At 33.4% G+C, this 27,137-nt stretch overlaps 1 protein-coding gene across 2 annotated transcripts; it reads right to left on the bottom strand.

Annotated features, from left to right (window-relative positions):
• Nucleotides 1-27,137, bottom strand: LOC146537086 (high affinity copper uptake protein 1-like). 2 transcript variants are annotated; one of them, XM_085189720.1, is made up of 4 exons: nt 27,009-27,137; nt 4,078-4,190; nt 2,387-2,622; nt 1-1,897 (listed from the first exon to the last, which is right to left on the bottom strand). In XM_085189720.1, exons 2-4 carry the CDS (start codon nt 4,186-4,188, stop codon nt 1,696-1,698), a joined length of 549 nt encoding a protein of 182 aa, XP_085045846.1. In that variant the 5' UTR covers nt 4,189-4,190; nt 27,009-27,137; the 3' UTR covers nt 1-1,695. The 2 variants fall into 2 exon arrangements, with proteins under 2 accessions (XP_085045846.1, XP_085045845.1); XM_085189719.1 differs by lacking the exon at nt 27,009-27,137 and adding an exon at nt 22,446-22,636.

A 27,137-nucleotide genomic window follows, 5' to 3' on the forward strand; every position in this document is an offset into this window, starting at 1 on the left:
TACTCTACTTAACGAAATTCTTTTATTTACATCTTACATATCATTATTATATCACGGCCATCTGTTGAATAATATTGATAAATTAATTTAAAAGTAATAAAACTGCTCAACGCCAGATGACGCTGCTCATTTATTATGAATTTTTAGAGTAACAATGTGATATAAATTAATTTAGCATGGAATGCTTTTTTTCTAAAGTACATTTTGTTATAATGTCCTAGAATAAATATATATAAAAAAGTATCATTTGATAAAGATAGTTTTTATATATATTTATGCTCACTTACTCTATTTTATAACCAAGAATAGAAATTATAAATAATTAAAAATAATTTGTAGATGTTATGAATTATATTAATTTTAATTATACAATGTAACGCAATAAAGAGTGCTAAGAGTAAGTAATTTAATTTATAATATAAGTAAGTCATACAAAAAATTTCAATGTGTATTGATTTGAATCCGCACTTTCTCAATCTTAAATAGGGGAATACAATTCGATACATAGAAATTTCTAGAATAATTGCTATAATTTTATTATGATTTCGAGTTCACTATAATGCTATTTACAAGTATTATATTTTAAAAAGATAATATAATATAAAATAACATTTTAATAATTTTCAACTGTTAATTTAAACTTAGCATAGATATTTAATCAGTTTTCTACAAAAAGATTAAAAGTAATATATTATAGGTATCCAGTTAAATTATAATTCATGCAAAAATGTAATATCAATTAAAAATAATACAGTACTGCACTAGATGGCGCCACTTGATCGTGACTGAGATGATACAATATTTACTTTTAAATAAATATAATTCTTCGATCAATTATACCCATATATGTATAATTGATCAAAGATATAATTATTGTCATTTACTTTTAAAAGAACGGTCACCATGTAATATTATTTGCTAACTAACTGTTTATATTATTTGGTAAGCATATTTTTAAATTAAAAATATAGCTTACTTAATTTTTTTAACTTCGTACTTAAATTACAAATATAATACAATATCAGGTATAAAGAAGCTTCTAAGTCTTTCGCAATTAAAGAAGTATTCATTTTTAGGTAAGTATTTGTTTTACATTTTTAAAGTTGGTTCACAGTAATAATGCCTAAGGAAGAAACAGAACTCACGACTGTCAATATGCGAATAAGTATACCATAAGATTTTTAAATTATTATATTTAACGTAACTTTACGTTGAAATAATATTTCATTCTCTCTCTCATACATAAAATGAGAATGAAATATCTTGCATATTCAGTTGTCAATTACCGTGTAGTTCATACTTCATTTTCTGTTTGGATTAATATATGAATTCTAAACCAAATAGGCCAATACATAAAACATTGAATTTTTAAACGAATACACCTTTTAGGCGTTTTACTTGACCATCTCTAACATGGGCGTACCTACAAATGTTTACCAGACGAGGGCCTTGGAAGTCAAGCTATGAACTGATCTTTTTTATTATACAAGTTTTTTTTGTCAGTAAAACTTTAGTAGTGGGCTCCCCTCATTCCCATAATATATATCATTACTGACAATGTCTTAAATTAGTATTAAACTGGATTAACCGGGATAATGAAGGTATTCAGAACGTCCGGTTTCCAAAATTATATAATACTTAATACACACGATAAATCCGGTTTAAAGTTATATTTAAAATGTGAATTTTCTCTTATTACTGACAATGCTCCGTAGCATCCACCACAGAGGACTTCCTCCAACCGAAGAAGAAGTATCCCACCGCCATGCCCAGCACCAGCGCCATGCAGAGCCACACGTTGTAGGTCATGAACACCAGCATGAGGATATAGGAGGCGGTCGACTGGATGATGTGGAGCAACGTCTGGATGATGTGCGCGGAAGACAGCATGGAGTACCTGGGGAGGCCGTTAGCTTCAATTGGATAAAATCAGTTTGAGGCCATTCGTGGCGCAGGGTCACAAAGTGGGGAACGGAGTGCCTTAACACTAGGTTCCCTCTGTCTACTCTGCTGTGTGCGGGAGGGATACAGCGTGAAGCGTGTGTTCATTCTAGATTATCTCTAATTAAGGCAATGTTTGTGGGTTCTAAAGTGTTCTAAAGTGGTTGAGAATACGTGCATGTATATTTATTTACGCTGCGTGCGTGGGGAACCGAGTGTCTTATCTCTAGGTTTCCTCTAGCTACCCTGCTTCATGTGAAATATAGCGTATTTCTATGAAAAGTATCCCTACATCATTTCATAGAAATACCTATACTTATTCCATGCGTTATATTTTCTGGACTCAAATGTCTCTCGGGAAAATGTTTATGTAAGTATGTATTAGGTACCTTGCTAAATGAGGGATACACCGTAAAATTAAAAAATATATTATTTAATAGCTTACTTAACGGCAGCTGCTCCGCCACAAGCGCCCTTAGAACCGCATTCATTTTTAGTAATATTGACTTGCGAGTCTCCTGTAGCAGTAGTGGCTCTCGCGTGGAGGGCCTCCCTGTAGTACTTGAGGCCTTCATAAAGAGCCCCGGCGAGGAAGATGGCGACCGCTGAACCAAAGAGTTCTAAAGCGTTGGTTGTTTCCCATCCACGGAACAGAATCTCTTGGGTAACGTCAGCGTGAAACTGAAATTTTAGATATACGAAAATTAGTATAAATGTGTCACAATTATTAACACGTTTAGCAAGTCGACTTCTTATTTAACATACTTAATATTCGCGTGATCGTATCATCATGAAACTTTTCAGTCATCCGTAGCTGAGATGACAATATCACAACATAATATCATCGTGCTGGTTTGATGATGGAGTGAGGACCTGAATTGTTAAATTATGCAGAAATCACTAATACCCCAGCTCCGAGAACTTCCGGAATTTGCTCTAGTACGTGACACTAATAAAGCAGCCTTGGAGAATGGATTACTTAACTTACGCAGCGCATTCTCTAGAGGAGACTGAGTTAAAGTTAATATTTTAAAGGTCCAGTTAGTCGCACCGTATTGTGTCTATTGTCTATTACAATATGAAGAACACAGCACGAACAAAATATCTGTCTTTACCTTTATATATACAACTTTGCGCGGATTAGGAAGTATTTGTCTTTTCCGTTTTTGCTGTTCCCGTAAGAATTCAGAGAAACCTTAATGTAGGGCAGAACAATAGGAACACTTAAGGAGTGCATACCTACAAACCAAATTTCTTTTCTGTATACAGTATTTACGGCTTTGCGTTTTCTGTCAGTCACTCGTATGACATACCATATATCACAGCATATTTATACGAATATAGATTTACATACGTCTTGACAAAATATTAAAAGAAAGCCGTGGGTGCACATAAAGTAAAGCTTGGGACTTCGGGAGAATTGTAAAAAATCTAGAAAAAGACTAAAAAGAAAGTTTTTACTAACAAAGTCTACTCCGTTGTTGCCTTCCTCAAAAACTTAGAAATATTTTTTTATCTTGAATAGAAATAACAATAACTATCTATTACATAGTTCTATGAGAACTTCAAACAAAACGATCCAACACGCTTATCGTAAGTAATGTGAGTAGTGTCCGCTAGTACCTACTGTACTGACTATCTGCGGTCGGGGGGAAACACTAGGTGGGTAACGATCGAGTTGCGGTCGCTGATAACAACGTTATCACTTCAATTATTTGTTCTTAAAATAAATTACGATTCCAAATAATTAAACTATAATTGTTGAAGCAGTTATTTGTTGTTATTTTTATTTTTTCCCTATGGAAAGGACTAAGTGCGGTGTTGAGTTCCACCACTCAACACGCGACGCCTTAAGGATTTGGCGGAAAGTGGGGGACGGCCTCAATATTATTGAACTTCTATAAGTCCATAAAAAAATTTGAACTAACACTAATTTGTAGGTTTATTCGAATAAACGTTCTTTACTAGCACTAGTCTACTCCCCTATCTGTTAAGACCACTATGCCAAAAGGTTGTCTTTTAGAGACTACCATTAGAAGTCGCAGCCTTTGCACGCTCTTGCTTTGTTACAGGAAAAATGAATTAAAGGTATACGAGATACAGCGTGAAGCCAAAAAAAATGTTTAAAATACTCACCACCATGGAGTGTCCGCCGCAGTGGTCATGACCATCGGCCCCGTGGTCATGGCCATCGTGGCTACCGACGATGGTCGCTTCTGTCATGTGATGGGAGTGGTCGTGGTCCATTGCTGGAATTATATGAAAACATTAATTTAGATTTATTTTCAATATTAGTCAGCGAGATATATATTTTAATAACTTTTAGTCCTTTTAGGGAAAGATTCATTTTAATAATGAGGATGAAAACTATATTTATAACTAATTTTAATAAATAATTCTCTTAATTAATTAATTATTATTAGCTGTATGCAATGAACTAACGAATCGGCTAATAAGTTTAAATTTACTCGTTAATAATTAAGATTTATAGCTCAATATACTCAATATACCAATATGTAGGTATTCGTAGATGTACTTATTTTAATTTGATTTTTTTTCATAGTTACACATTTTTCACACAGCAGGCAGGTAAGCAGAGGGAACCTGGGAGCCTAGTGTTAAGACGCTTCGTTCCAATTAAGACAGTTTCGTTCTCAATTTTCCGACGAATTTTGAAGGCATTGCTAGTTGAATGGTGAAACTCAACGTCGCGCTTCGCATCGTTTCCACAGTGAGGAAATGAAAATAATAAATATTTTATTTCCTCAAGTGGGAATCGAACTCATAACCTGTCGCGTTTAAAGTCTCACGTTTGTGGTCGTTGCCACGACTTTATTTTCATTTCTTCGCTCTGGTGTCGATACAAAACGCGACCTTGAATTCCTACACTCAACACGCAATGTTTCCAGAATTCGGTGCAAAATGGGAAACTCAGTGTCTTGACCATAGGTTCCCTCTACCTACACTGCTGTGTGTGTTTTTTTTATAATATGTTATAATTGCGTACTCTTGAAATGTATCTAAAAATCAATACCCTCATTTATTTAGCACTGATTTTACTCCTATCTAGATATATAGGAGTAAAATCAGTTATAGTAAATCGTAAGTACACACGTTGAGAGGCGATCTAGCGTAATATTGTAGTAAGAGCGACGTTCACTGCGCCCGCGCAGGGTTTTGCACAATGTTGCCAGTGTCGGTGACTTCTAAGTTTCGTTGCGAAATAGAACGTTTATGGTGCTTCTGTATGCACTTTATCTTATGTAACTATTTGAGGGGCCGTCATCTGCTATGGAGTTATAATACTATCTTAACTTCTTTATATTATTGCACATATTTTTTGTTATTATTTGTGTGAATAATTGACAGATACACTCTTGGGTCTGTATGAAAGTCTCTTAAGTCTGTGATTGATCTTGAGATGTTATTTTTTATATATGTTAACACGTAAAATTATATTTATTATACTATTAATAATTTGTTATTATCTATTGTTGTATAGAAACCTGCCGTAACTTATAGTTGACTATTAATTAATGCCATGGTGTAGTGTTATTTAATCGTTCTTATACAACGCCATGTTTGTAGAAATATGACATGGATTATATTTGTGTACCTGTATATGAAATATGATCACTTATAAGGTCGAATTACACGAGATATAAACTTTGTGCGAATTAACGATATTAATAATATAAATTTGGATATTATTAAATCGCTATTTAACAGCGCTTTATTCCTAGCGAACGGCTCTTTGCGTCGTCTACTGTTATCAACCTCTACATGCTCTCCTAATGGAGGGGGGCTCTCTGCCTGAGAAGAACCCATAAATGTCTTTTGTCTTTCCTTCATCACCCATTCTTACAACTTTAACCTAACCACTCTCTCACTCTCTCTCTTTCACTCTTTGACGAATGGTTGCTAAATGAAAGCTTTTTTTAACAACAAATAACAGAGAATCGGTTTATAATTCAACCTATGCACAAAAATAAATTATAAATATTATACTTGTATTTTTTTGCACAGAATCAACACAACTTTGAACTCGTTACCATTCACTTGTAATTAAGGTTTTTTCAAGTACAGTACAGTTTGTGGTTCACCTTGAGTGTGCGAGATGTTTGTGTTTCTCATACATGCATACATAGCATTTTATAGACGTAATATGGACACGTATATCATATTTGTATAAGTATAATGATTTATGAAATATAGCCAATATGTTTATTTTACTTACTACTTGTTTATATAAAAGAGGGTAGATATAGGTGAAAAAGACTAGAGCAATGGAATTGTGTCAATCGGGGGCAGTTGATAGTTAGAGCAATGTAATCAAACATTTTTATTATGTTCATATTTTCAAAAACTAACAATATCAAACATATTTTATGTCTAAAAGATAAAGTAAAAGAATGTAAGAATAATCTCCTATTTTAGCATACGTCAATAAACCTGCGTTTACGCAGGAAGTGATACAACCAGAACAATGGTTCGTGAATAGGGGTGCCTTACTTTTAACTTAAAATTTAATGCAAAAGTTAAATCTGTTTTAGCTTCCTGCTGTATCTGGCTGGTAACCTAGTGCTAAGACACTCTCAGTAGGACACTTCCGTTCTCCACTTTTCGGCGAATTCTGGAGGCATTGTGTGTTGAGTGGCAGAAATCAACGCCGCAATTTACCTTGTTACAAGAGGAGAAAATGAAAATATTAGATTTCCTCGAGTAGGAATCGAACCCAGAACCTGTTATGTTTAGCTTGTTGAGTAAGTTGCGTGTTTGTTTATGTATGCACGCGACGCAGCCGCAGCCCTAGCGGTCAAGGCGACCGTCCACAGGAAGACACGTTATATCCGGCGATCGATACGATCGACTTATTTACGATAAATATGTGGATTTATACGTTTCTATTAAATAAATAATGTAAATTACAATATTGCGTAAATAAATAAAAAAGAAAACTTTTGATTTATTGTATGTCTGTTTGTAATGATATATTGGAATGATTTTACATTTTTTTCAAATACCATTGAGTAGCAATGAAGAGATACACATAATGGCAGGTACTAGCGAGATTGTCACGGTGAGAATGAAGAAGAACGTGCTCAGCTGGTTTGGGCACGTCGAACGAATGAGTGATGAAAGAATGGCAAAATAAAAATTATGATGGAAAAGTGAGTGGTAAGAGAGGTAGGGGGAGACTTCGGTTGACCTTCGAAAACACAATATCATAGATACTGGAGGAAGATCAGGTAACACGTCTGAGGACATGTATGAGGAGGTTGATGACAGTAAACGAAGGGAAAGATCTCTTTCCCCTCGTTTATCTACACAAGTAATACCAGGGTAGGCAGAAATAACCTAGTGTTGAGATACTTCTCTGCGTATTTAGTGGAATGAAAAAATCTCTGAATTTAACGCTATGTAAATAAACCTTTTTTAGGTAAACTTAGCTACAACATTTTATCGCACAATAAAATTAGCCACGATAATAAAAACGTGTTGCACTTGTTACTGATTCATAAGTATAGGTATTATTCTTCCACATTCAGAAGCGTGAAAAATTGTTAGTTCCAACAAAATTGTAATTGTATACATTATTGCTATTTAAATGGCTGACTCATAAATGTTTTGTATAGTCAATACATTGTGTACCTGCGAAATGTGAAAATTTAAACCTACGAGGACCTATACTATAAATAGTAGTACCAGCATTTATTTGACATAAAAAGCAGCTTCACCCTGTATTTTATGTACGTATCAACAGTTCAGGCAAATGGAACCTAGTGTTATGACACTCCGCTCACTACTTTCCGCGGACCGTCGTGTTTACAGTCACACCCTCGTGAACTTACGCCACGACACCACGACTGGCCTCGTATTGATTTGAAGGATTGAAATTCTTTTATATTATTAGTATTTAAATTCCACTTACGTTAATGTTCACTTATATACATTTATAATATCGCTAATATATGTATGTATGTACTTTATTTTATACTAGCGGACGCGCGCAGCTTCGCTTGCGTAATTAGGGGTGAATTCTAATAAACCACGAAATATGTCATCAATGAAATATTTTTAAGTCTAAATTTCAAATTTTATAAAAATCGGTGGCGATTTAAAGATTTTTCCATACAAACTTTCAACCCCTTATTTGCACCCTTAGGGGGTGAATTCTAGAAAACCATGAAACACATGTTCAATTAAGTATTTTTAAGAGTCTAAATTAAAAATTTTATAATAATCGGTGGCGTTTTAAAGATTTTTCCATACAAACTTTGAATCCCTATTTCACCCCTTTAGGGTAAAAATTTTTCAAAATCCCTTCTTAGTGGATGTCCAGATTATGAAAGTAAACATCTGTCCAAATTCCACGTTTGTGCGTGCGTCTTACCTCAGTTAGTGAGGACAAGTCCTTTTATTTATATAGATTGCAGGAAACAACCAATAATTGTAAAAAAATAGCCTTCGAGGATACCGACATTAATATATTAAAATATTTTTACTTTTTTGTATTTTCCTAAAACACAAGTGTGCATAGGTTATGTAAGTAAGTGCAAGTCCCCAGATATACTTTTTCTGTATAATAATTGGCGCGCAATGAGACAATGGCTGTCATCCGCAATGGAATTGAGCCACAATTGGTGATCTGCATGCGAGGGGACACCCGGCTGTCTCCACTTCTACATCAGTTTAATACAAGAAGAATATTCTACAACTTTTACTTTTATAGATGGTCAGTAATGTTTTTTTTAAGTAATAATACTTGGAGGCCAGTGGCGCAGTAGCACAGGGGCACAAACGTGCAACCGTAAACTCGACAGGTTGTGGATTCAATTCTATTAATTATTTTGATTTCCTTGCTCTGTTAACGAGGCATTTGTCACTCAACACGCAAGGTCTACAGAGTTCGGTGGAAAGTAGAGAATGGTAATGTTTAACACTAGGTTTCCAGCTTCCCTCTGTCTATTCTTCTATGTGCAGGATACAGCGTGAAGCAAAAAAAACCGGACTGTGATAATCCTATTCTGATTGAGATTATGATAACGACGTCCACCATCAAGACCACGGCTCACGTCACGTCAGGTCACCAGTGAATGTCCTAAAGTGATATAGTAAAGAAAACGTAAAGTGATCTAAGTTGAACTTTCACATTTTTAATTGCATACCGGAAATCATATAACGGAAGTAAGCTTTTTGCTACCATCATATTTATACGAAGAAAGTTATGTTTGAAGTGAACTAACGGCATAGCAAATTTGAGGTTGCCGTGTTTATAAAATATACTAATGTCCAAGTCAAACATGGCCTGTAGTCAACGTTCAGTAGTTAGGTTTGTGAAGGAATATTATATTATTAGAGAAAAGACTGACTTGTATTCAAAAGATTTACTGTGTCCATTTTGATGCGGCCCTTTAAAATGCGAATTGACGCTCATCTCCACCCATGGTACATATAGTTAGTCTAATTTCACAAGGGTCATTGTGGCGCAGTAGAAGAGTGCCTGTAGACGCCAGAGTTGTGGGTTCGATTTCCAAGATAAAGCAGGACGTGTCCTGTGTTGAGTGGCGGAACTACACGTAGTTCCGCCACTCAACACGCAATGTCCCGAAAATTGGGCGGTGCGCGGAAAACAGCGTGAAAAAACACTATAATTTATTGTGCAAAACTTGTGAGGTTTTCTATAAGAAACCAATGTGTGTTGTATTGATAAGAAACGTTATATTTGACCTGGTTGTCTAAAACGGTCACTTTGAATATTTCTCGATGTCTTCGAAATTAGAACACACAACTATTAATACACGTTTCAATTTCGGTTTTAAAAAGACAATATGAGACTTCTAATGCCATTGTTGAAACAGCTTTATGCTTGTTCCCACATATAAGGGTGAAGAAGGAACCTGGTGTTAAGACGCCGATCCCGGATTTCCTCTCAATTGAGACATTTCATGACGAGTGGGTGAATTCTCATTTTGATTAAGTGGCAATGGAACTCACAGCCGTCGCGCTTACAGGAGAATGATTGTGCTGCTGCGCGATGACGGCCTCTAATTAATACGATACCCACTCCGGCAGGTACTCCATTACGGTATTCCAAAGACGATGTCAGACTTCAAATGAGATTGTTTCTAATATAAATAATTCTTAAATAGATTTAAAATGTTACGCGAGGCCGGCCTCAATGGCTGAAGCAATTATTTTAATTGAGCTATAAAATATTGATTTGGTTTTTTGTTGATATTGATATCAATATTTATTTCATTTTACTGTAAAGATTTTATTTATTATACATTTAAAGAAATAAATAAGTCAAATTAAATAAATTTTCGTTTTGCATCTTTCGTAATTGTAGAGATTATTTTTTTGATATATGGCCAAAATTGATATTGTTATAATTTAGTTCTCGCCCGCAACTTGGTTTGAACTCAATATTAAAAGAAAATAAGATATAATAGACGTTCATTTTAAATTTTAATTGTTTTAATAATTTTAATGATTTAATAGTCCAGGATGGCGTCTGAAGTAAAGTTTGTTTCAACAAGCATGCTCGCGGCCAGGTTTCCGTGTCAGATATTTGGTAAACTAGGTAACAGCTCAGTGGACAATAATAAACGGATGTTTTGTTTCGTGTCACTATCGTACTCTCTATACCCATCAAAATGATGAGATGGATGATAAAGTAGAAAATATACTTTATTGATATAGAGTATTTTAATAGCACAGTCCTATCATCCAGGAATACCAGGATAAGCATAGATCGCGTTTACAGTAAGAGACTATCTGAGACGCTCACGACATTTTAACAAAGTAGAATCCAAAAAATTATGACATCATTTTATGATGTTTTTCTTTGATAATGATGATAACTATTCTGATTATGAAAATAATTATTACAGATACCCGACCTTAATAGCCGATTACAATTAAATATATTATCTGTATTCTTATCAGTTGCCTAATTGTAATGTGGGATAGATTTTGTAAATATTTATTGTAATTAAAGGTTTAATAAACATTGAAAGAATATTGATTTTCTATAATAATGTAGGGGATTGCATATGAAACAAACATTTCTAAATATGCAATGCTATTGTTTTGTGGAATATACATAGAATAGAATATTAAGTACATAGCCAAAATTAAATTATAATATTTATAACTATAATAACATCGATTCCCTCCCGGGGGAATGAACTATTTTCATTTTGTCACTCGTAACAAGACAAGACGCGGCGTTGAGTTCCGCAACACCACCCATAATGTATCGAATCCGAGTGGAAAGTGCAGCACGGAATTACTTGGCACTATCATTTTTCTGCTTACTTTATTATTCTCAAAATTAGTTAACTATTCATTAATTTATTTAGGTACAAAGGATGTTCGTGTCCCGATTAATTAAGGTAGCTAACCTTGTGATATTTGCAAATACGAGGACTGCAGTATATTTATATTTGTTTATTTTTTTTTGTCAGTTTATCCACACTGTTGTTGTTATATGTACCAATAATATGTCATATTTTGTATTTCTTCCTTGTTATCGTAGCTTCACGCTCTATCTCGCACATTGCAGGGTAAGCGGAAGGAACATGGGAACCTACCGTTAAAACATCCCTCTTCATCACGGAATTTCTATTTCCCACATACTGTCGAATTCTCGTTGGGTAGGGGAACTCAACGCCGCACTTTGCCAGGAAATAAAATATTTGTTAAATATTTAGTTTCCCCAGGTATGAATCGAACCCACAACCGCCACGCTTACGACGGCCTCATCCATCTATTTTTTCTAATTGTTTTATTATTAATAGGTGTTAAAGCTAATTATAATGTACTTAGAAATATGTATATGTATTACTTGTATGTATTAGTGTGGTGGCGAGAATTGGGGAAGGCCTATGTCCAACAGTGGACAAAAGATGGCTGTTGATGATGATAATGTACTTAATGTATCTTTAACGCTTAGGTTTCTTTTATTATAGTTAATATATTATTCATAAGAATAATATTTCTTTAAAGTTAAACTCTTCTGTCAGGTAAGTACAATGTCATACTTAGACTTTGCAATTTAGCAAGGCTTTAGTGACAAAAAACAAATACATTCTCTATACACTTTCTAAGGCCGACATATTGTTCTAAAACAATATATTATATTTGACCGAGACCGAGACCGTGACTAAAGGACGAGGTGCTAAACGTGTTCCAAATCCGTGTAACTGACTTCCGTTAACGTAAACTTCCGTAAACAACGTATGGCCGAAACTATGCGGCGATAAACGCCAAAGTTTAGTATGTAGGGTCGCGGCGTTGAGTTCTGCAATTCAACACGCAATGTCTTCAGAATTCAGCAGAAAGTGGAGAACGGAGTGTTTTAACACTAGGTTCCTTCTGCGTACTCTGCTGTGTGTGGGACACAGCGTGAACATGATTTTTTAAAAGTAAGATATAAAAAATCCATTATTAAGTATTAAATAACATTATCGTTTATTTACATATCTACATGTACCTACCATGTTTGTATTTACAAAAAGATATTGTGAAAGCAAATAATTATTGATAGAAATATCGATATTAAAATAGAGGGAACATATTTAATATTAGGTTATATTACCCTTTTATTAATAGATGCACAATGGTGCAACTGCAATCGTGACGGTTGTTCAAATATTTCATTCCCCCGAATGGGAGTCGAACCTACAACTTTTTCGTTTAAGTAAACTGTGATTTTGAGGTTTACCGGCCATTCACCGCAATAGTGAGTTTGAATAGATATTTGGTTCGCGTCAGGGTCTTTGAAAGTGTAATTCGCTGTGTCGACACCAGCTTGCGAAATAGTTTTTACGTTATTAAAAACATGATATATTTATTATATTTAAAATTGCACAATCATATTACTTTTGACTCGGGTATAAGTAGGTACTCTTTTGACTGACTGACTTCGGTATATGTAAATGACTTTTGACTGACTTTTGAGTTAGGTACCAGTATTTTTGTGATAACAGATGGTTGCACTGACAAATGCATCATATACAGCTACACCTACTTATGTAGGTATAATTAATTAGAAAATGTAAGTTTTCTTAAGCATCACGCTGTATGCCACATATAGCAACGTAGGAAGAGAACTTATTGTTAAGCGACTTCGTTTTACATTTTTCGTCCAATGTTTAAGATATTGTGTGTTGAGTGGCGGTTCTTAACGCCGTGCTTTGTCTTGTTACCAGAAAGAGGAAGTGAAAATAATTCATTCCAAGTCTTCCAAATCCACACCCAACGTAGTACCTACTGCTGCGCCACGTAACTGAGCCTGTACTGCCGTGTCAGATTCAGTAACGAAAGAGTTTATTTTTAATTAAAGCAAAGTCGAGTGAAAATCGAACCCACAACCCGTCGAGCTCACAGTCACAGCTTCCCCCTTGATTTTGTCCCTGCGGCACATCTGGCCTCAATCAGTCAGTTTTTATGAATACACTTTACAAAACATTATAAAAACTCTATTTCTAACCACAAATAAGTTAAACTGAAATACGAAATAAATTGTAATTAACTGTAAACACTTTGCACAACCGCTTGATAAGCGCTAAGTGTAATATTTAAGTAAGTGCAGTGCTGCTTTGCAGTGTCGCAAAAGTGGCCTTTGCCCGCCCTACAGCCGCCATCTCACAGACCGAGGCCGCGTTACAACACCGGAGGTAAACTAATTTAATATCGAAGTGGACGATTTACTTTAATATCGATAGAATAGAGGTATTTTGATAACAAGATAAGGGAATTATCTTTTTTCTTATCTATGTTTTAGGAAATTGTAAGTTATTTTACATATTATATTAGTAAACATATTATGATGAGACCAGTGGCGTGGTGGGAACGAGCGTGTGACTGTAAGCGCGACAGATTGTGGGTTCGATTTCCATTCGAGGAAATAAAATATTTTATATTTTTAATTTCTTCGCTCTGGTGTCGAAGCAAAACATGAAGTTGGGTTGTGTGAAGTGGCAGCGGAGTGTCTTGACACTAGGCTCCCTCTACTTGTGTTTAGTATAGATACTCGCAGGAAAAAGCGTTCTAAATACTATCTGGAAAATAAAAAATATAAAAGTACACAATAGAGTATAAAAATAACTTATGCATTATCACATCAAAAAAGAACAAAATCTATAAACGAAATGCAAACATTTTAAGATATCTTTATCTCTTTAGATAAAGATAAAAATCAAGAAATCAGCATTGCATCTTTTGTATTTAAATACAATACAAGCTCCGATCTGATAAGGAACGTCTCAATTTATCTATAAAAAAATTACGATCATTAAGAAAATCTGTCAAAATAACATTTTAAGTATAATATAATTTTTAAGATCGTCCTGGCGCAGTGACATTGCGTCTGACTGTAAAGGCCACAGGTGAGGGTTCGATTCCCACTCAGAATTCAGACTAAATTATTGGCAATATACAAGGCGGTGATAAAGAACGTTCGGTTTATTTAAAAGGCGCTGTCCACGTCAGCGCAACGAATATAAAATGTTTATATGTACTCTACATTTCAGCGTAGTTTTTGTATATCTACCTAATAAAAACAAATAAAATTATTTGAAGTAACAACTTGTAACAATAAAAATAAACTATAAAATGTCACTTCACTCTTTTATCATTTGATTGTTCATAAATTTAAAAACATTTAACCAAAAACTAGAGCATTATAATATGTAAATATTTAAAGCTTTCACTTCACGAGAGAATATTGTAAGTTATTCGTGACACAACTGCACTGCTATCACTTGACAGCGTGTGACAGTTCCTTATCCTAGACCAATGTGATAACAGCCTTGTTTACCCAAACGTATGCAGGCGTTCTTAGCTATTTACAATTAATGTTAATATAGAAATATAGAAGTAACTTTGCCTTTTGTATTTCAGCTAAGACAATGATAACCTTACCATAGTAAATCTTTTTTGCCATTCTCTCATCACTCATTCGTTCGATGTGTTGATAATATAATAACCTATTTCATATGTACAAAACTTTAAAATTGATAACTAAAAAAACATGTATTTCCAAGCATATAAACATAAATGTTTAACATATATTTTCTAAATGATAAATATTTTTTAAATATACCCACATACGAAACTATAAAGATAATTCAGTTTTAACATAAAGCAAGTTTATACACTTGGGTTCACTAAATGTTCCACGGCACGAGGAAATAGTGCATTCGCCAACTAGTTTCTCAAACCGGTCCCGGTATCACGTCCCAGGTCCAGGCAGCCTGCTGTCTGACCTGAGTGCTCTTTGGTAAAATCCTAGCTACAGATTTCAAAACGTATGCGATTTACGATATCTATATACTAATATTATACAGCTGAAGAGTGTTTGTGGGATCGCGGTAATCTTAGGAAGTACTGGTTTGGAAATATTCTTGTATAACCTTATTTATCGCGCAAGGCTTCAATTTAATGCATATTTGACATAACCTACTGTGTCACGAGTCTCACACGTCTCTTAGTTATTCTATTTGATTATTACAGAAAAAGCTAGTTCTCGTATAGAATGCGAATCTAAAAGGTTTGACGTTTTAAATGTGAAATTTCATAAAACATTATTTATGATGTTCATATTATAGCCATATTTTCATTTTCTCTTTTTTATTATTATTTATTTACTTTTATAGTAACTTTGATTGAAAACAACTTCGCATATCGTATAGACGTATCTACTCTACATGTGATCGAACCTACTACCAACGAGTAAGTAAAGCTAGCGACAATTACTAATAACAGTAATTACCAAAAAATAATATAATTAACTGTTTACAGTTTATATAATAAGTCAGCAATGTACAGAAAATGACAGGAAAGTTAATATGATACGAGGAAAATATTTAGTTCATATCACAAAGCGACGGTAGCTCTGTCGCTCGACAGACTTATTTTGGTTTACGCGTAATCACGCACGGGCACAATCCGTGACTGTAAGTACGACTGGTTGTAGGTTCAACCACTACTAGAGGAAGTGAAATATTTATTTAAATTTATATTTCCATATCTTCGCTCTGGTGTCGAGGCAAAGCGCGGCGTTAAGTTCCGTCACTCCTCACGCAATGCCTCTAGAAGTCTTTCCAACCATTTGAATTTATACATTGAATATAAAAGGAACAATATGAACAAAATCCAACCAAAATACAATCATTTACATAATAATAACATAAATATGTAGTAAATATGGGCAAAAGTTGTTTGTAAATATTATCTTATTTCTTAGATCTATTTGATAAATTCCTTTCAAGTAACCAATATAGATATATCTTAAGCAGGTTTTCCGGATATCCGGACGGACCGTATTATATTTCTGAATATAATAAATGAAAGATTTTTAACAATGTTTTTGTCTCAAGTCTCAGTGTGTCACAAATAGTGCGGTGGATGAGGAATGGAGTGTTTTGACACTAGGCTCCTGTGGAATGAATGATGCTGGCCCTAATGGCATCATCAGCTAAGATAAAAGAGCTCTTCTGTCTACACTGCTAAATATTGCGTTAAGCTTTTTAAGAATAAAATAAATAATATGCTTAGAGTAATTAATTAAATACATAAATTGTCGCATTGTTTTGTATTTTTCTTTCCTGTTGGTTTATAGGAAAGTCTATAGTATGTACAAAGACTTCCCCGTATAAAGTTGTTAAAAGGTAAACAATATGAATAATTAAAGTATACTTAAAGATTCCTATTTATAATTAAATAAAGCTTATTTAAATTAATTGCTCTATAGAATAATACTCGTATGTTAAAGTAAACAAAACTAACGCCATGGCAGTAAAAACTTGCGATGTGTTTTAAAGGAATATTTAGATTAATAATTTAAATCATTTGTTTTATTTGATTTTTTGTGACACAAAGTGGGAACGAAAGTTTTGTTAAAAGGCAAGAAATGAAAACTATATTTTTCATTCATATATTTATATATAGTTACTATAGGTTTATTTTTTGCGCACAAATACGTGTATAAGACATATAGAGTATGTAATACTGGTATGTGGGTTTATAAAGATGTGGTCGTTTAGAACGGCTTATTTGATGTAATTTAAAACAATAAAGAGTCGTCTGAAGCGGGACAGATTTGCAGTTTGCAGTGTTAAAGGATATCTGCCATTATGGCTCATTACTCAGCAACAGTACGTAGCAGAGTGAGCTCGGTTACTACTTTAGAGTTTTAGACTCATTTAAGTATTATTTTCTTATATGTTTACTAGTTTTGCAATTTTCCTTGCGTAAAAAGGGCACTTCAGAAACAATTTTCGTTATTTATTATGTATGAAAATATGATATGATCTTTCCAAGTTATCGTACTTGCCGTCTGCGCGTGCGCAACTTATAGAGGACGTATTAAATTACGTACCAGGTCAGATATAGTAACTTTGTATCGAATTTCATGATAATAATTGTATTAAGCAAATATTTTGATGAAAATACGCGTGGAAAATTAAATAGACAAAGGGGTGACGGATGTTTTCTTGATTTGTTGACGAATACCCTTGATTTTTAATTATAAAAAACAAAACTTAAAAATGTATTGTCTTTAGTTTTTCGCTGTATCCCGTACATAGCAGGGTATTAGAGGGAACCTGGAAATCTAGTGTTAAGACAGTTTGTTCCCATTAAGACTCTTTCGTTCCCCATTTTCTGCCGCCTTTTGGAGACACTGCGTGTTGAGTAGTGGAACTCAACGCCGCAATATTTCAATCCTCAGATTAGGGCTTTCGCCTCGTCCACTGTCATCAATATAATTATGCCCTCCGGGGGACGATCTTTGTGATTTTTACATGGTCTACTAATCATTATCGGTGTACATTATCGGTTAACTGTGTTCACGAAGGCTAACGAGGCTGAACTCAAGGTATCTTCTTGCCTTTTCTACCACCGACTGTTGCTTCATGGGTTATGAACTAAGATTGCCTTTTTTACCATTCCTCCATCATTCATTCTCTTGACGTGTCCATTGATATGAAGCTTTATATTGAGCATCATTTTAAAGTTTTATTTGTATCAATAAAATAATTTTAAGTAAATCATGCTTGAAAATATTTCCCTTTATACATATCCATAAAGAATTAACTTGATGCTATGGAATGTAACTATTTAGGACAATTATGATTAAATTAACGTTATAAGATTACTTTAACTATAGATATACTAGCGACCCCCTTGCGGCTTCGCCCGCTTTTACTACTGGATTATTCATATAATGTATGTTTGCAAAGCACGTAAGTAAGATAATGTGAAAATTAATGAAACCCTAATGCAACCCGCATTTTCGTAGTTTCAATAAGGATTTTCCAATTGTTTTACACAGCAAGGATTTTTTAGTAGGTACCGTAATTTTAAATCTTTGCTACTAATCTTTTCGAGTACTTATTAAAATATATTTAAATGACTATTTTTAGATAGTTAAATGACTATTTTTAAACGGAAGAAATTAAAAACAAAAGCCTACCTACTAATAACTACTACAAAAAATATGAAACCAAATATATCGCGCTTAAATAATACATACAACTCTAATTATCCAATACGTGTAAACGCATCTAAATCTTCGTTGCTATGCCTCTATAGCGGGTTTTTTTTTTCGAGCTTGTGGTTAATGCTGAAGAGGGTATTCTGTCCCTGATGAAAAGCAAACACTACGTGGCTGCCTGTGAGGAAAATTAAATAGAATGCATTGGCCGGGAATCGAACCCGGGCTGCCCGCGTGGCTGGCGATCATTCTACCACTGAACCACCGATGACTACTCATGACGCGCTTATATAAGCAAAACTTCGCGGGGCGCGTTCCGCAGCAAGGATGTTTTGATATTGTAACAACTTCTAAAGTACTTATTAAAATGAAAAACAGTAAAAGACAGTTTTGGTCTACATTAAATGGCCAACTAATATACTTATTTATATGCTGAGAGTAAGGGATAAGTAAAACTTGAGTCGGCACAGCTGATGAGTCAACGGCGGGATGTGTCAACAATTAAATGCGTTTTTCTCTAATACTACTCGCAATTTCGAAATAGTGTAAAAAGCCAATTTTATCTTCGTTAAACGTAGAAAATTAATAAAGTATTTTAAAGGATAAGGATTAATACCATTATGGAAAAATATCCCTCACAATAAAAAATATATTGAAATTACTATTTTTAGACAAAAATATGATCACTACACGTTATCCTTAAAAGATAAAAATATGCTCTCGCGGACTTTTTTGTAGATCTTATTAAGAGAAACAATACTCCAGTACATTATTTTCATGTGGTACTTACCATTAAAGCAGCGCATGCGCGAAAGTGTCTCAATGGGTAGGACTTTAGACACATTTATCGTATTTATGTTAATTTACATAAGAATGTACAAATAATAAACTATATATAAACCTTCCCTGAGAAATACTCGACCTCATGGTGAAAACCGCATAAAAATCCGTTGGGTGGTTTAGAAGAAGAAGAGTTAGAAAGTTCAGACAGACACGAAAAGCGACTTTGTTTTATAAGATATAGGATAGGATAGGATAGGATAATTGAAGCAGATAAGACCATGTAACTGACACTCTGGAGTCTACAATAATATTATAAAAAGTGTCAATTATCAAGTGTACGACGAGCTCAGTTATGACTATATAAAATGTGTGCTTACGCGAGTTAAGCGCTAATCTCAGGTATTACTAGTTCGAATTCCAAAAATCTTTTAGTGTTAGATCCATTTAGTCCATTTATAGTTGAATACAGTTTAGTTTCGAGGAACCTGCACCTGCTGTAAAGGTTACCGCGGGCGCTCAGGACGGACGATAAGGTAAGTTATATTAGATAAATATGTACTCCACGCGTTACATAGTAGATAATCTTAAGCAACTATGTATTATAAGTGTGTGATGTAATAATATTTATCAATCACTCGAACGTGGAAGTCTAAATCTTAGTTCAGCTTAGAGTAAACTCTGATAACATTTATATGTTTTATCTTAAATTGTTTAATGCTTAGTGTTAAGCACTGCTTGCGTGGGTTCGATTCCCACCTCGGACAATGTTTATATATTTAACAATGATAAAGTACGAATATACAAAGCAGGATAGGTTAGATAAGGAAGAACTAACTATGCTAATTGACTAAGATATTCATACTAATAATGAGTAAAAATTCAAGTTTCTTATCAGTGGTTGTAAAGACGTAACAGACAGACTAACTGAAAATGCCAATAACAATTTTATATCGAACACCACGTACAAGTATATTGAAGTAATAATTAAGTCAATTTCATAACTCACTTTCGGTGTTACTTAAGATCTATGAACGCAAGTCTAACTTGTATTGAGATTATGTGGAACGTTAATCGCATTGCGTAATAGACACCCACCTGGTACGATTGAGGAAATTGTAATGAGTCTCCGTAATGGTAGTGAGTTGCAATTCCTTGTTTACTAACATTAGAAATATCAATAATACTACTATTATTACTAGGTACTATGTTAAATTTTCGGTGTTGAATTCCGCTACTCAACACGCAATGCCTTACTTGAAATTAAGTGTTTTAACACTAGTTTCCTGCCTAGCCTGCCTGCTACGAGTGGGATATTATAGCGTGAAGATATAAAAAAAATAAAACTTTCATTATACCTACTTATAAAGCGATCTAGATATTATATTATTGGTACTTATGTTACTTAAGAATGTTAAAACAATACCGAGAAAATTAAATAATAATTAATTATTTTTAATATTATTGTAATTAATATTCATCATAAATATTTAAGTTATGTACAATGCATATAAATAAAACGTATTCCTATACTTTCCTCATACTAATATTCCTCAACTTTCCAGACATGGGATGCTCAGTATTTTACACTTTACATATAATTATAATTATTTTTGGCTTCATGCTGCATCTCGCACGTACGCTTTATGCTGTAAACCTGGAAATCTAGTGTTAAAACACTCTGTTCCCGTTAAGATATTTCCGTTTCTAAATCTTCCGAATTTCCATCAAATTTGTATTGCCGCGCTTTTCCGCGTTACCATAGCGATAAGTGAAAATATTAAATATTTCATTTCGTAGAGTGGAAATCAAAACCACAACCTGTCGCGTTTACAAACACATCCTTGCCACGACTGGCCGAGATATAATTATAATGTTGCATTTTATATCGCGTAACTAATAGAATTCGGTCCCAGAACTATCACGATTAGCCAGATATGTCGCCGAGTGTGCAGTATGTTTGCATTTACCTCGCCTACATTGGCAGACTGCGGGTTAGACTACGGAGCTATTTTTTTTATAAAAAATATTGATATTCTAATTATCATAAATTACTTAAAATTAATCAAATTTTAAATTTACCAAAAGTTAAATAACACACACACAGTATACAGACGCCTGTGTGAAGTGAGCGTGCGGTCTACGTATTACGTGCGCGGTTATACAACAAAGGTCAATATTGCCACTAAACTTTACGTAACTAAGTTACATTGTTCCATTCATGTGTTTTGTTTACTATGTTTTTTTTAAATTTTTAACCGAGTTCTTTTTTTAAACTTTTGTTTGTGTATCTGTGGTTTGTCTTTTTCGTCATTTGTGGGTTGATTATTAATTATTTTTTTTTATTTAAAAGAGCGTAGGTAATTTCGCTTAGTTCATATAACCGCCAAGTCAGGATCTCACTTTATAGGTAAGTACTATGTATTTTTTATAACTCTATAATATTCTAGCCTAGAACAAAATAAGCGTTAAGAGATAGCTAAAAGAAAATATTTAAAAAATACTTATTTTAACCTCACCGACAAATCGGAATGTCCTCTGCTCTCAGGATTAGCTTATTACATAAATAATTAGAAATATATAATTTTATAAATAAATGTAAATCATTTTAATCTTATCTACATCAATCCCAGAACGAAAAATCTAGTGTTATTGTTCCCATTAACATTATAAAGCCAAAAAATTATTATAAAAAACCGTAATATGAAAATAAAAAACCTACAAATCATACACACAGCATAATGAATGATGTGAAGTAACAATGGATACAATTGTAATTCAAAATAATAGCTGCGCGCCTAATTATTGTATATGTAGAGATTTTTTACAAGGTCAATTATATTTTAAATCACACAAATTAGCGTTGCACTGCATAATATAAATATTTTATGTTGCATTTAAATTATTTTTAATTTAATTATTTAATTCTTTTATATTTGGCATAATTTTGGGTAATCCCGGACCATGCACGATATTTGTTATGTTATTAAAATATAAAAATTTTCTCAGTTTGGTTAAGCGCAGCAAGCACAACACAGTATTAAAATTTAAAATAATTCACTGCGCTAGGATTTACCAATCTACGCACATTGCACGTTTAAATTACTTAAACAGAAGAGTGGAGAACGGAGTGACTTGTCTCTCTGTGTACGATGATAGAGATAAACAATAAAACTTATAATAAAATAATACAAAAATAATAAAATAAAAAACTCACCGTTAATATAGATTTAAAAAATAATTAACACAAAAAAAATAATACAAAATATTATAAAAAAAAAACTTTCAATTTGTCAACACTGACACGTGATACAGATCGTATATTGTAGCTGTTAACAGAAATGTCAATGTCAGATTTGGCGCGAACGTGCTCTCAGTAGGGCGGGCCGCGCGGGAATGCTCGCTCGCTTGATTGTGATTGTGACAGTGTTTGGTGCCGGTTACGTCACTAGCCAATTACCCATGTATAGTATTGTGTAGAATAGAATATAGTATTTAAAAATACTTAAGTTTATTAAAGTTATTTTTATTGTCGACTTGCTCACTTACGACTGTAAGCGCGACAGGTTGTGGGTTCAATTCCCGTTATATTATTTTAGTATAGAATTTCCATTTCCTTGTTCTGATAACGAGGCAAAGAGTGTCTACCTTCTGTCTACCTTGTTATGTGCGGAATACAGCGTGAAGTTAAAAAGAATAAAAGAAACTTAATCAAAAATCTTTTTTAAAAAACTATTAGTACTAAAATGAAAATAATAATTTTATGAAAGGATTGTGCTGATACTGTTTTTAATATAGATAAACATAATAAACAAGATCGATCTAAATTCTGCATCACACAATTATTTTATAATTTAGATGTTATGATAATAAATATCAATAATTATACCTACCTACTACTTTATTACATGAAAAATAATTTAAAGTATTTTATAATCTATACTAATGACAGAAAAATATAGAGTATCTTTGTTAATGACATCGTGGACTTATTACTTGCTCTTTAGAATAATGCAGTTCTGATATTTACTATAAATTCTTATAATAGATGCCCATGCCACTTCCACGAGATATCAATCTCTGTATAGAGTCGGATACTAGTTATCTCGGTAATACAAGTATTTACACGTTGTTGACATATTTATTGTTTCAATTATCCTTACAATGTAACGCCTTTTACTTATTGTAGACTAGCGACCCGCTCGCGGCTTCGCCCGCTTAAACTAGTGAACTTGTTTTAATATATCAAATATTTAACCTAAATTTAATGTGAGGTCTGAAATGAAACAAATAATGAATTATTAATAATTTACATGTTGCAGAATTCGAACCCGTGATAAGAACGTACATTACATACATGGCTTAGTTGAAAGTAATTCGACGGTTTCTAATAGGTGCATATTCAAGTTCCGCTACATAAAAAATATATCAAAATATTAATCACGCTAGTACTCCTGTCATCTCCGATTTAACAGCACTTGTTGTAAATAATATTATTTTATAATTTGGCATTAATAAATAATTCATTGAATATAATATTAATACCTTAATTAGTTTTTTAAAAAATATATTTTCAAGTTGAATATCTTATTTTTTTGAAAACTCAGGATTTCCTAATGTAAAGTACCTAAATACTATTTACTTAATACGCTAATAGTCCAAGAGTGTTATTACACTCAGCCGTTTAGATAATTAATGATAAATTAATATAGTACCTAACACTAACACTAATTAAAGTACTTACATACATTATTTATTACTGTTACTCTATTCATTATACATCATTATTTATTGTATCCGCTCATTTTATCCGTTTTTGGCCGAAACCGACACTACGGACAATACTACGGTCACGGTCTGGTAGAAGCCGCCCTGGCGCAGCGATAGAGCGTCTGATTGTCCGACGACAATGTCTCAAATTCCCAGAGGAACAACGTGAAGCTAAAAAGTAGATTATTTACAGAACCAGGACATCGACGTAGACAAAGAAAAAGTACTTTTAAGAAACACTGTCCTTTACTTTTCTTTACTAATTCAAGACATTGTGTGAGTCTTACTCTTTCTAGATCGAAGAAAGAGTAAGAACCACACAGAAAAGGAAATGAGGATAATTCATTCTCCTGAATAAGTATCCTCTTGCAGCCGTCGCGTGTACAGTCAGACCTACCTACTATTGGGTAGATTGACATATCAATGTTCAACTATCGCTATAAATAATCATTTTATATATGTTTAATTCAATTTTATGAATCAATAAATAGAATTTATTTGGGGACTTTGTCTGGCTTAGTGCAAAACACTCAATGTCACGAAGGACTTGCCATATACATATGTTGCTAGCAGCTCGTACTGTTCTTGTCTTTTCTGAAGGCCTCACTGATAAAAGTGATAAATGATAAAGAAAGGTTGCAAGTAGTTATTATTTAAAAAAATATTTATTTATAAATTTAAATTCATCAAGTGTAATTATATTGAAATTTAAGACAAAAAAAATAAATTAATTTGCATTACTTCCGTAGATAGTCATTTTTCTAACCTTTTTATCAAATCATCATATCTTTTATCTCACGGCTCCCTGAGTAGGGTAGGGTACATGTTATATAACATTAGGTCAAACCTGAAAATACTTAAGGTCTGTCAATTGATGACGTAAAAATAATCTTAAATTAGAAATCTATATTTAATATTATAAAACTAAAGAGTTTGTTTGGTTGATCGCAATAATATCAGAAATTAGGCTATATGGTGTGATTGATTTTGATAAGATTTGGGCATCGATGTAGCTTCTACAACTTGTAACCGATAACTATCTCGATCTCATTATGTGCAAGCGTGAAAATTAACAAGCGTGGTTCGATATCCGATAATCCAAGAATCTCTATATATGAGGCCGCTATATAAAATTATCTATATATCCATTTACCTAAATAGTGATTGACGGTCAATCTGTATGTACTTAATTCCAATGCACTCTGTGTACTAGAACATGGGTCTGGATTCAAATAATACTTACAATGTTATTTTCTAGTTTTGTTTTGATGTTCAGAACAGGAGTTCCCTCTCTTTTCGTGATCAAGGAACACTTTTATATCATTGCTGTTAGCAGGGACCACTGACCACTGTGTACATATATGTAATACAAATAACCTGTTGGTAGAAACGTAGTAAAAGTCACTGAAGAATGTGAACGTAATATTTTGAAAGAATAGTTGAGTGCCATATATTCAAGAATGCTATAAAAGTGCTGGAATGTAATCGGTCACAAGTTTTATGTTTTGAAAGTAATTTAAGTAGAACATCACTAGTTGTCGGTAGATCTGTCATTTAACCAGCTTTAAATGTAGATGATACATTTACAATAAATGGCTGTAAACGCTGTGCTCGAGGGTTCAATCCCCACGCGGGGAAATGATTATATTTATTTTTATCTTCTCCATTTGGTAGCCAAAGCGGGATGTTGAATTCCGTTACTCAATATGAAATGGCCTAACGATACGTTCCCCGTTTATTTTTTAAAATATATTATTATAAATATGTACATTAAGATAATATTAAAATAGGAGATGAATTAGAACGTATCGACAGCGACGGTGTAGCTCGTCACTGGCCACATCAAAGCGGGGCATGCGCACGCGCACCGCATGCCAAAACGTGAATATGATGTAACTTAGACGAATAATTTAAGTTCTAAATAAAGATTACCTGCATAAGTTATTATTAAAATGTTATTTGAATTAGATTTTTTTGATAGTACGTACACGATTCTCATAAGTTAAAACACAAGAATCGACTATCGTATCGGATTAAGAAGTATACATATAATGGTAATATTTATTCAGACAAATTAATTTGTTTTTTTTCTACAAAATATGAAGATGTATAAAAAATTTTGAAAATGAAATTTACATATGTTTTTTAAAAATATTATATTGAAGTACGTTTTGTTTCTTAAGAAACAAAGTTTAAAAGAGATCAATTATGTAACTGAAAATTAGTATTGGACCTTGTGTGTGTTCTTTGTCGGACTGCTAAAAGTTACTTAGATAACTTTGAGATTACTAAAAATACTCAAACTCACTACATAAACAAATTCAATATATTGCTCTCCTTTAGGGCAACTGTTTGGAAAGGAAATACTCCAGGTAAAGAGTGACTTCCTTCTTTAAATCATGGGTCCATATCTTCTCTTATTTGATTACTAGTTAGACTTTGTTTTTTTAGCTTCACACTATTTCTCGCATATATCCAATATATGTAGGCAGAGGGAACCTGAAAACGTAGTGGAAGAGCGTCTGCAAACGCGAGGGTTGTGGGTTCGGTTCCCAACTGGAGGAAGGATTATATTTATTTTATTATAATTTCCCCGTTCTAGTAGTTGACGTGGTGTTGAGTTCCGCCAATGAGCTCGCAAATCTCAACACTTGGTCGGTATATGGGCTTAACATTAAAATTCCCTCCCTCTGCAGGAAGAGGCGTAAAACTGCTTAAGGAAATATCTAGTTGTATATATTATTTCAGATTTGAACCCTACCTGTGATATTTTTTATAATTTTTAAGGCCCTTATTTATAAACAGTTAATAGTCTGACCTCGATCTTGATATGCCGTTTTCATTCATAAATTACATATCCATGAATGAAAGGGACATATTCTTCCTATCCAGGATTGATCTCAGACTTGAGAGAGACTTCACGTAGGAGCCTAGTTGTTCATATCCTTGATTTCATCGCTCATCAGGGGTACCTCCTAAAAAATATTAAAAATAAATCTTAGCAACTTACCTCACAAAATGTTTTTCTCTCAAATGACACAAACACAAATAAAGCGGCTTGCCCTCGCGCCGGTCTATGTAACGTGAATAGGACAACGATGTAACTACAATTTATAATCAACAACTATCTCGATTTCAT

Source organism: Heliconius melpomene, chromosome 8 (genome assembly GCF_056956725.1).
Source record: "Heliconius melpomene rosina isolate 202511_hmr_F chromosome 8, ASM5695672v1, whole genome shotgun sequence".
NCBI lineage: Eukaryota > Metazoa > Arthropoda > Insecta > Lepidoptera > Nymphalidae > Heliconius > Heliconius melpomene.

Bases quoted from the DNA above. Each gene is read 5' to 3' on its own strand.
- LOC146537086 (XM_085189720.1), bottom strand. From the start codon at position 4,188: ATGGACCACGACCACTCCCATCACATGACAGAAGCGACCATCGTCGGT. The intron at 2,623-4,077 runs GTGAGTATTTTA...CTAAAATTTCAG, and splicing joins GCGGCGGACACTCCATGGTG to TTTCACGCTGACGTTACCCA. The intron at 1,898-2,386 runs GTAAGCTATTAA...CGGCCTCCCCAG, and splicing joins GGCGGAGCAGCTGCCGTTAA to GTACTCCATGCTGTCTTCCG.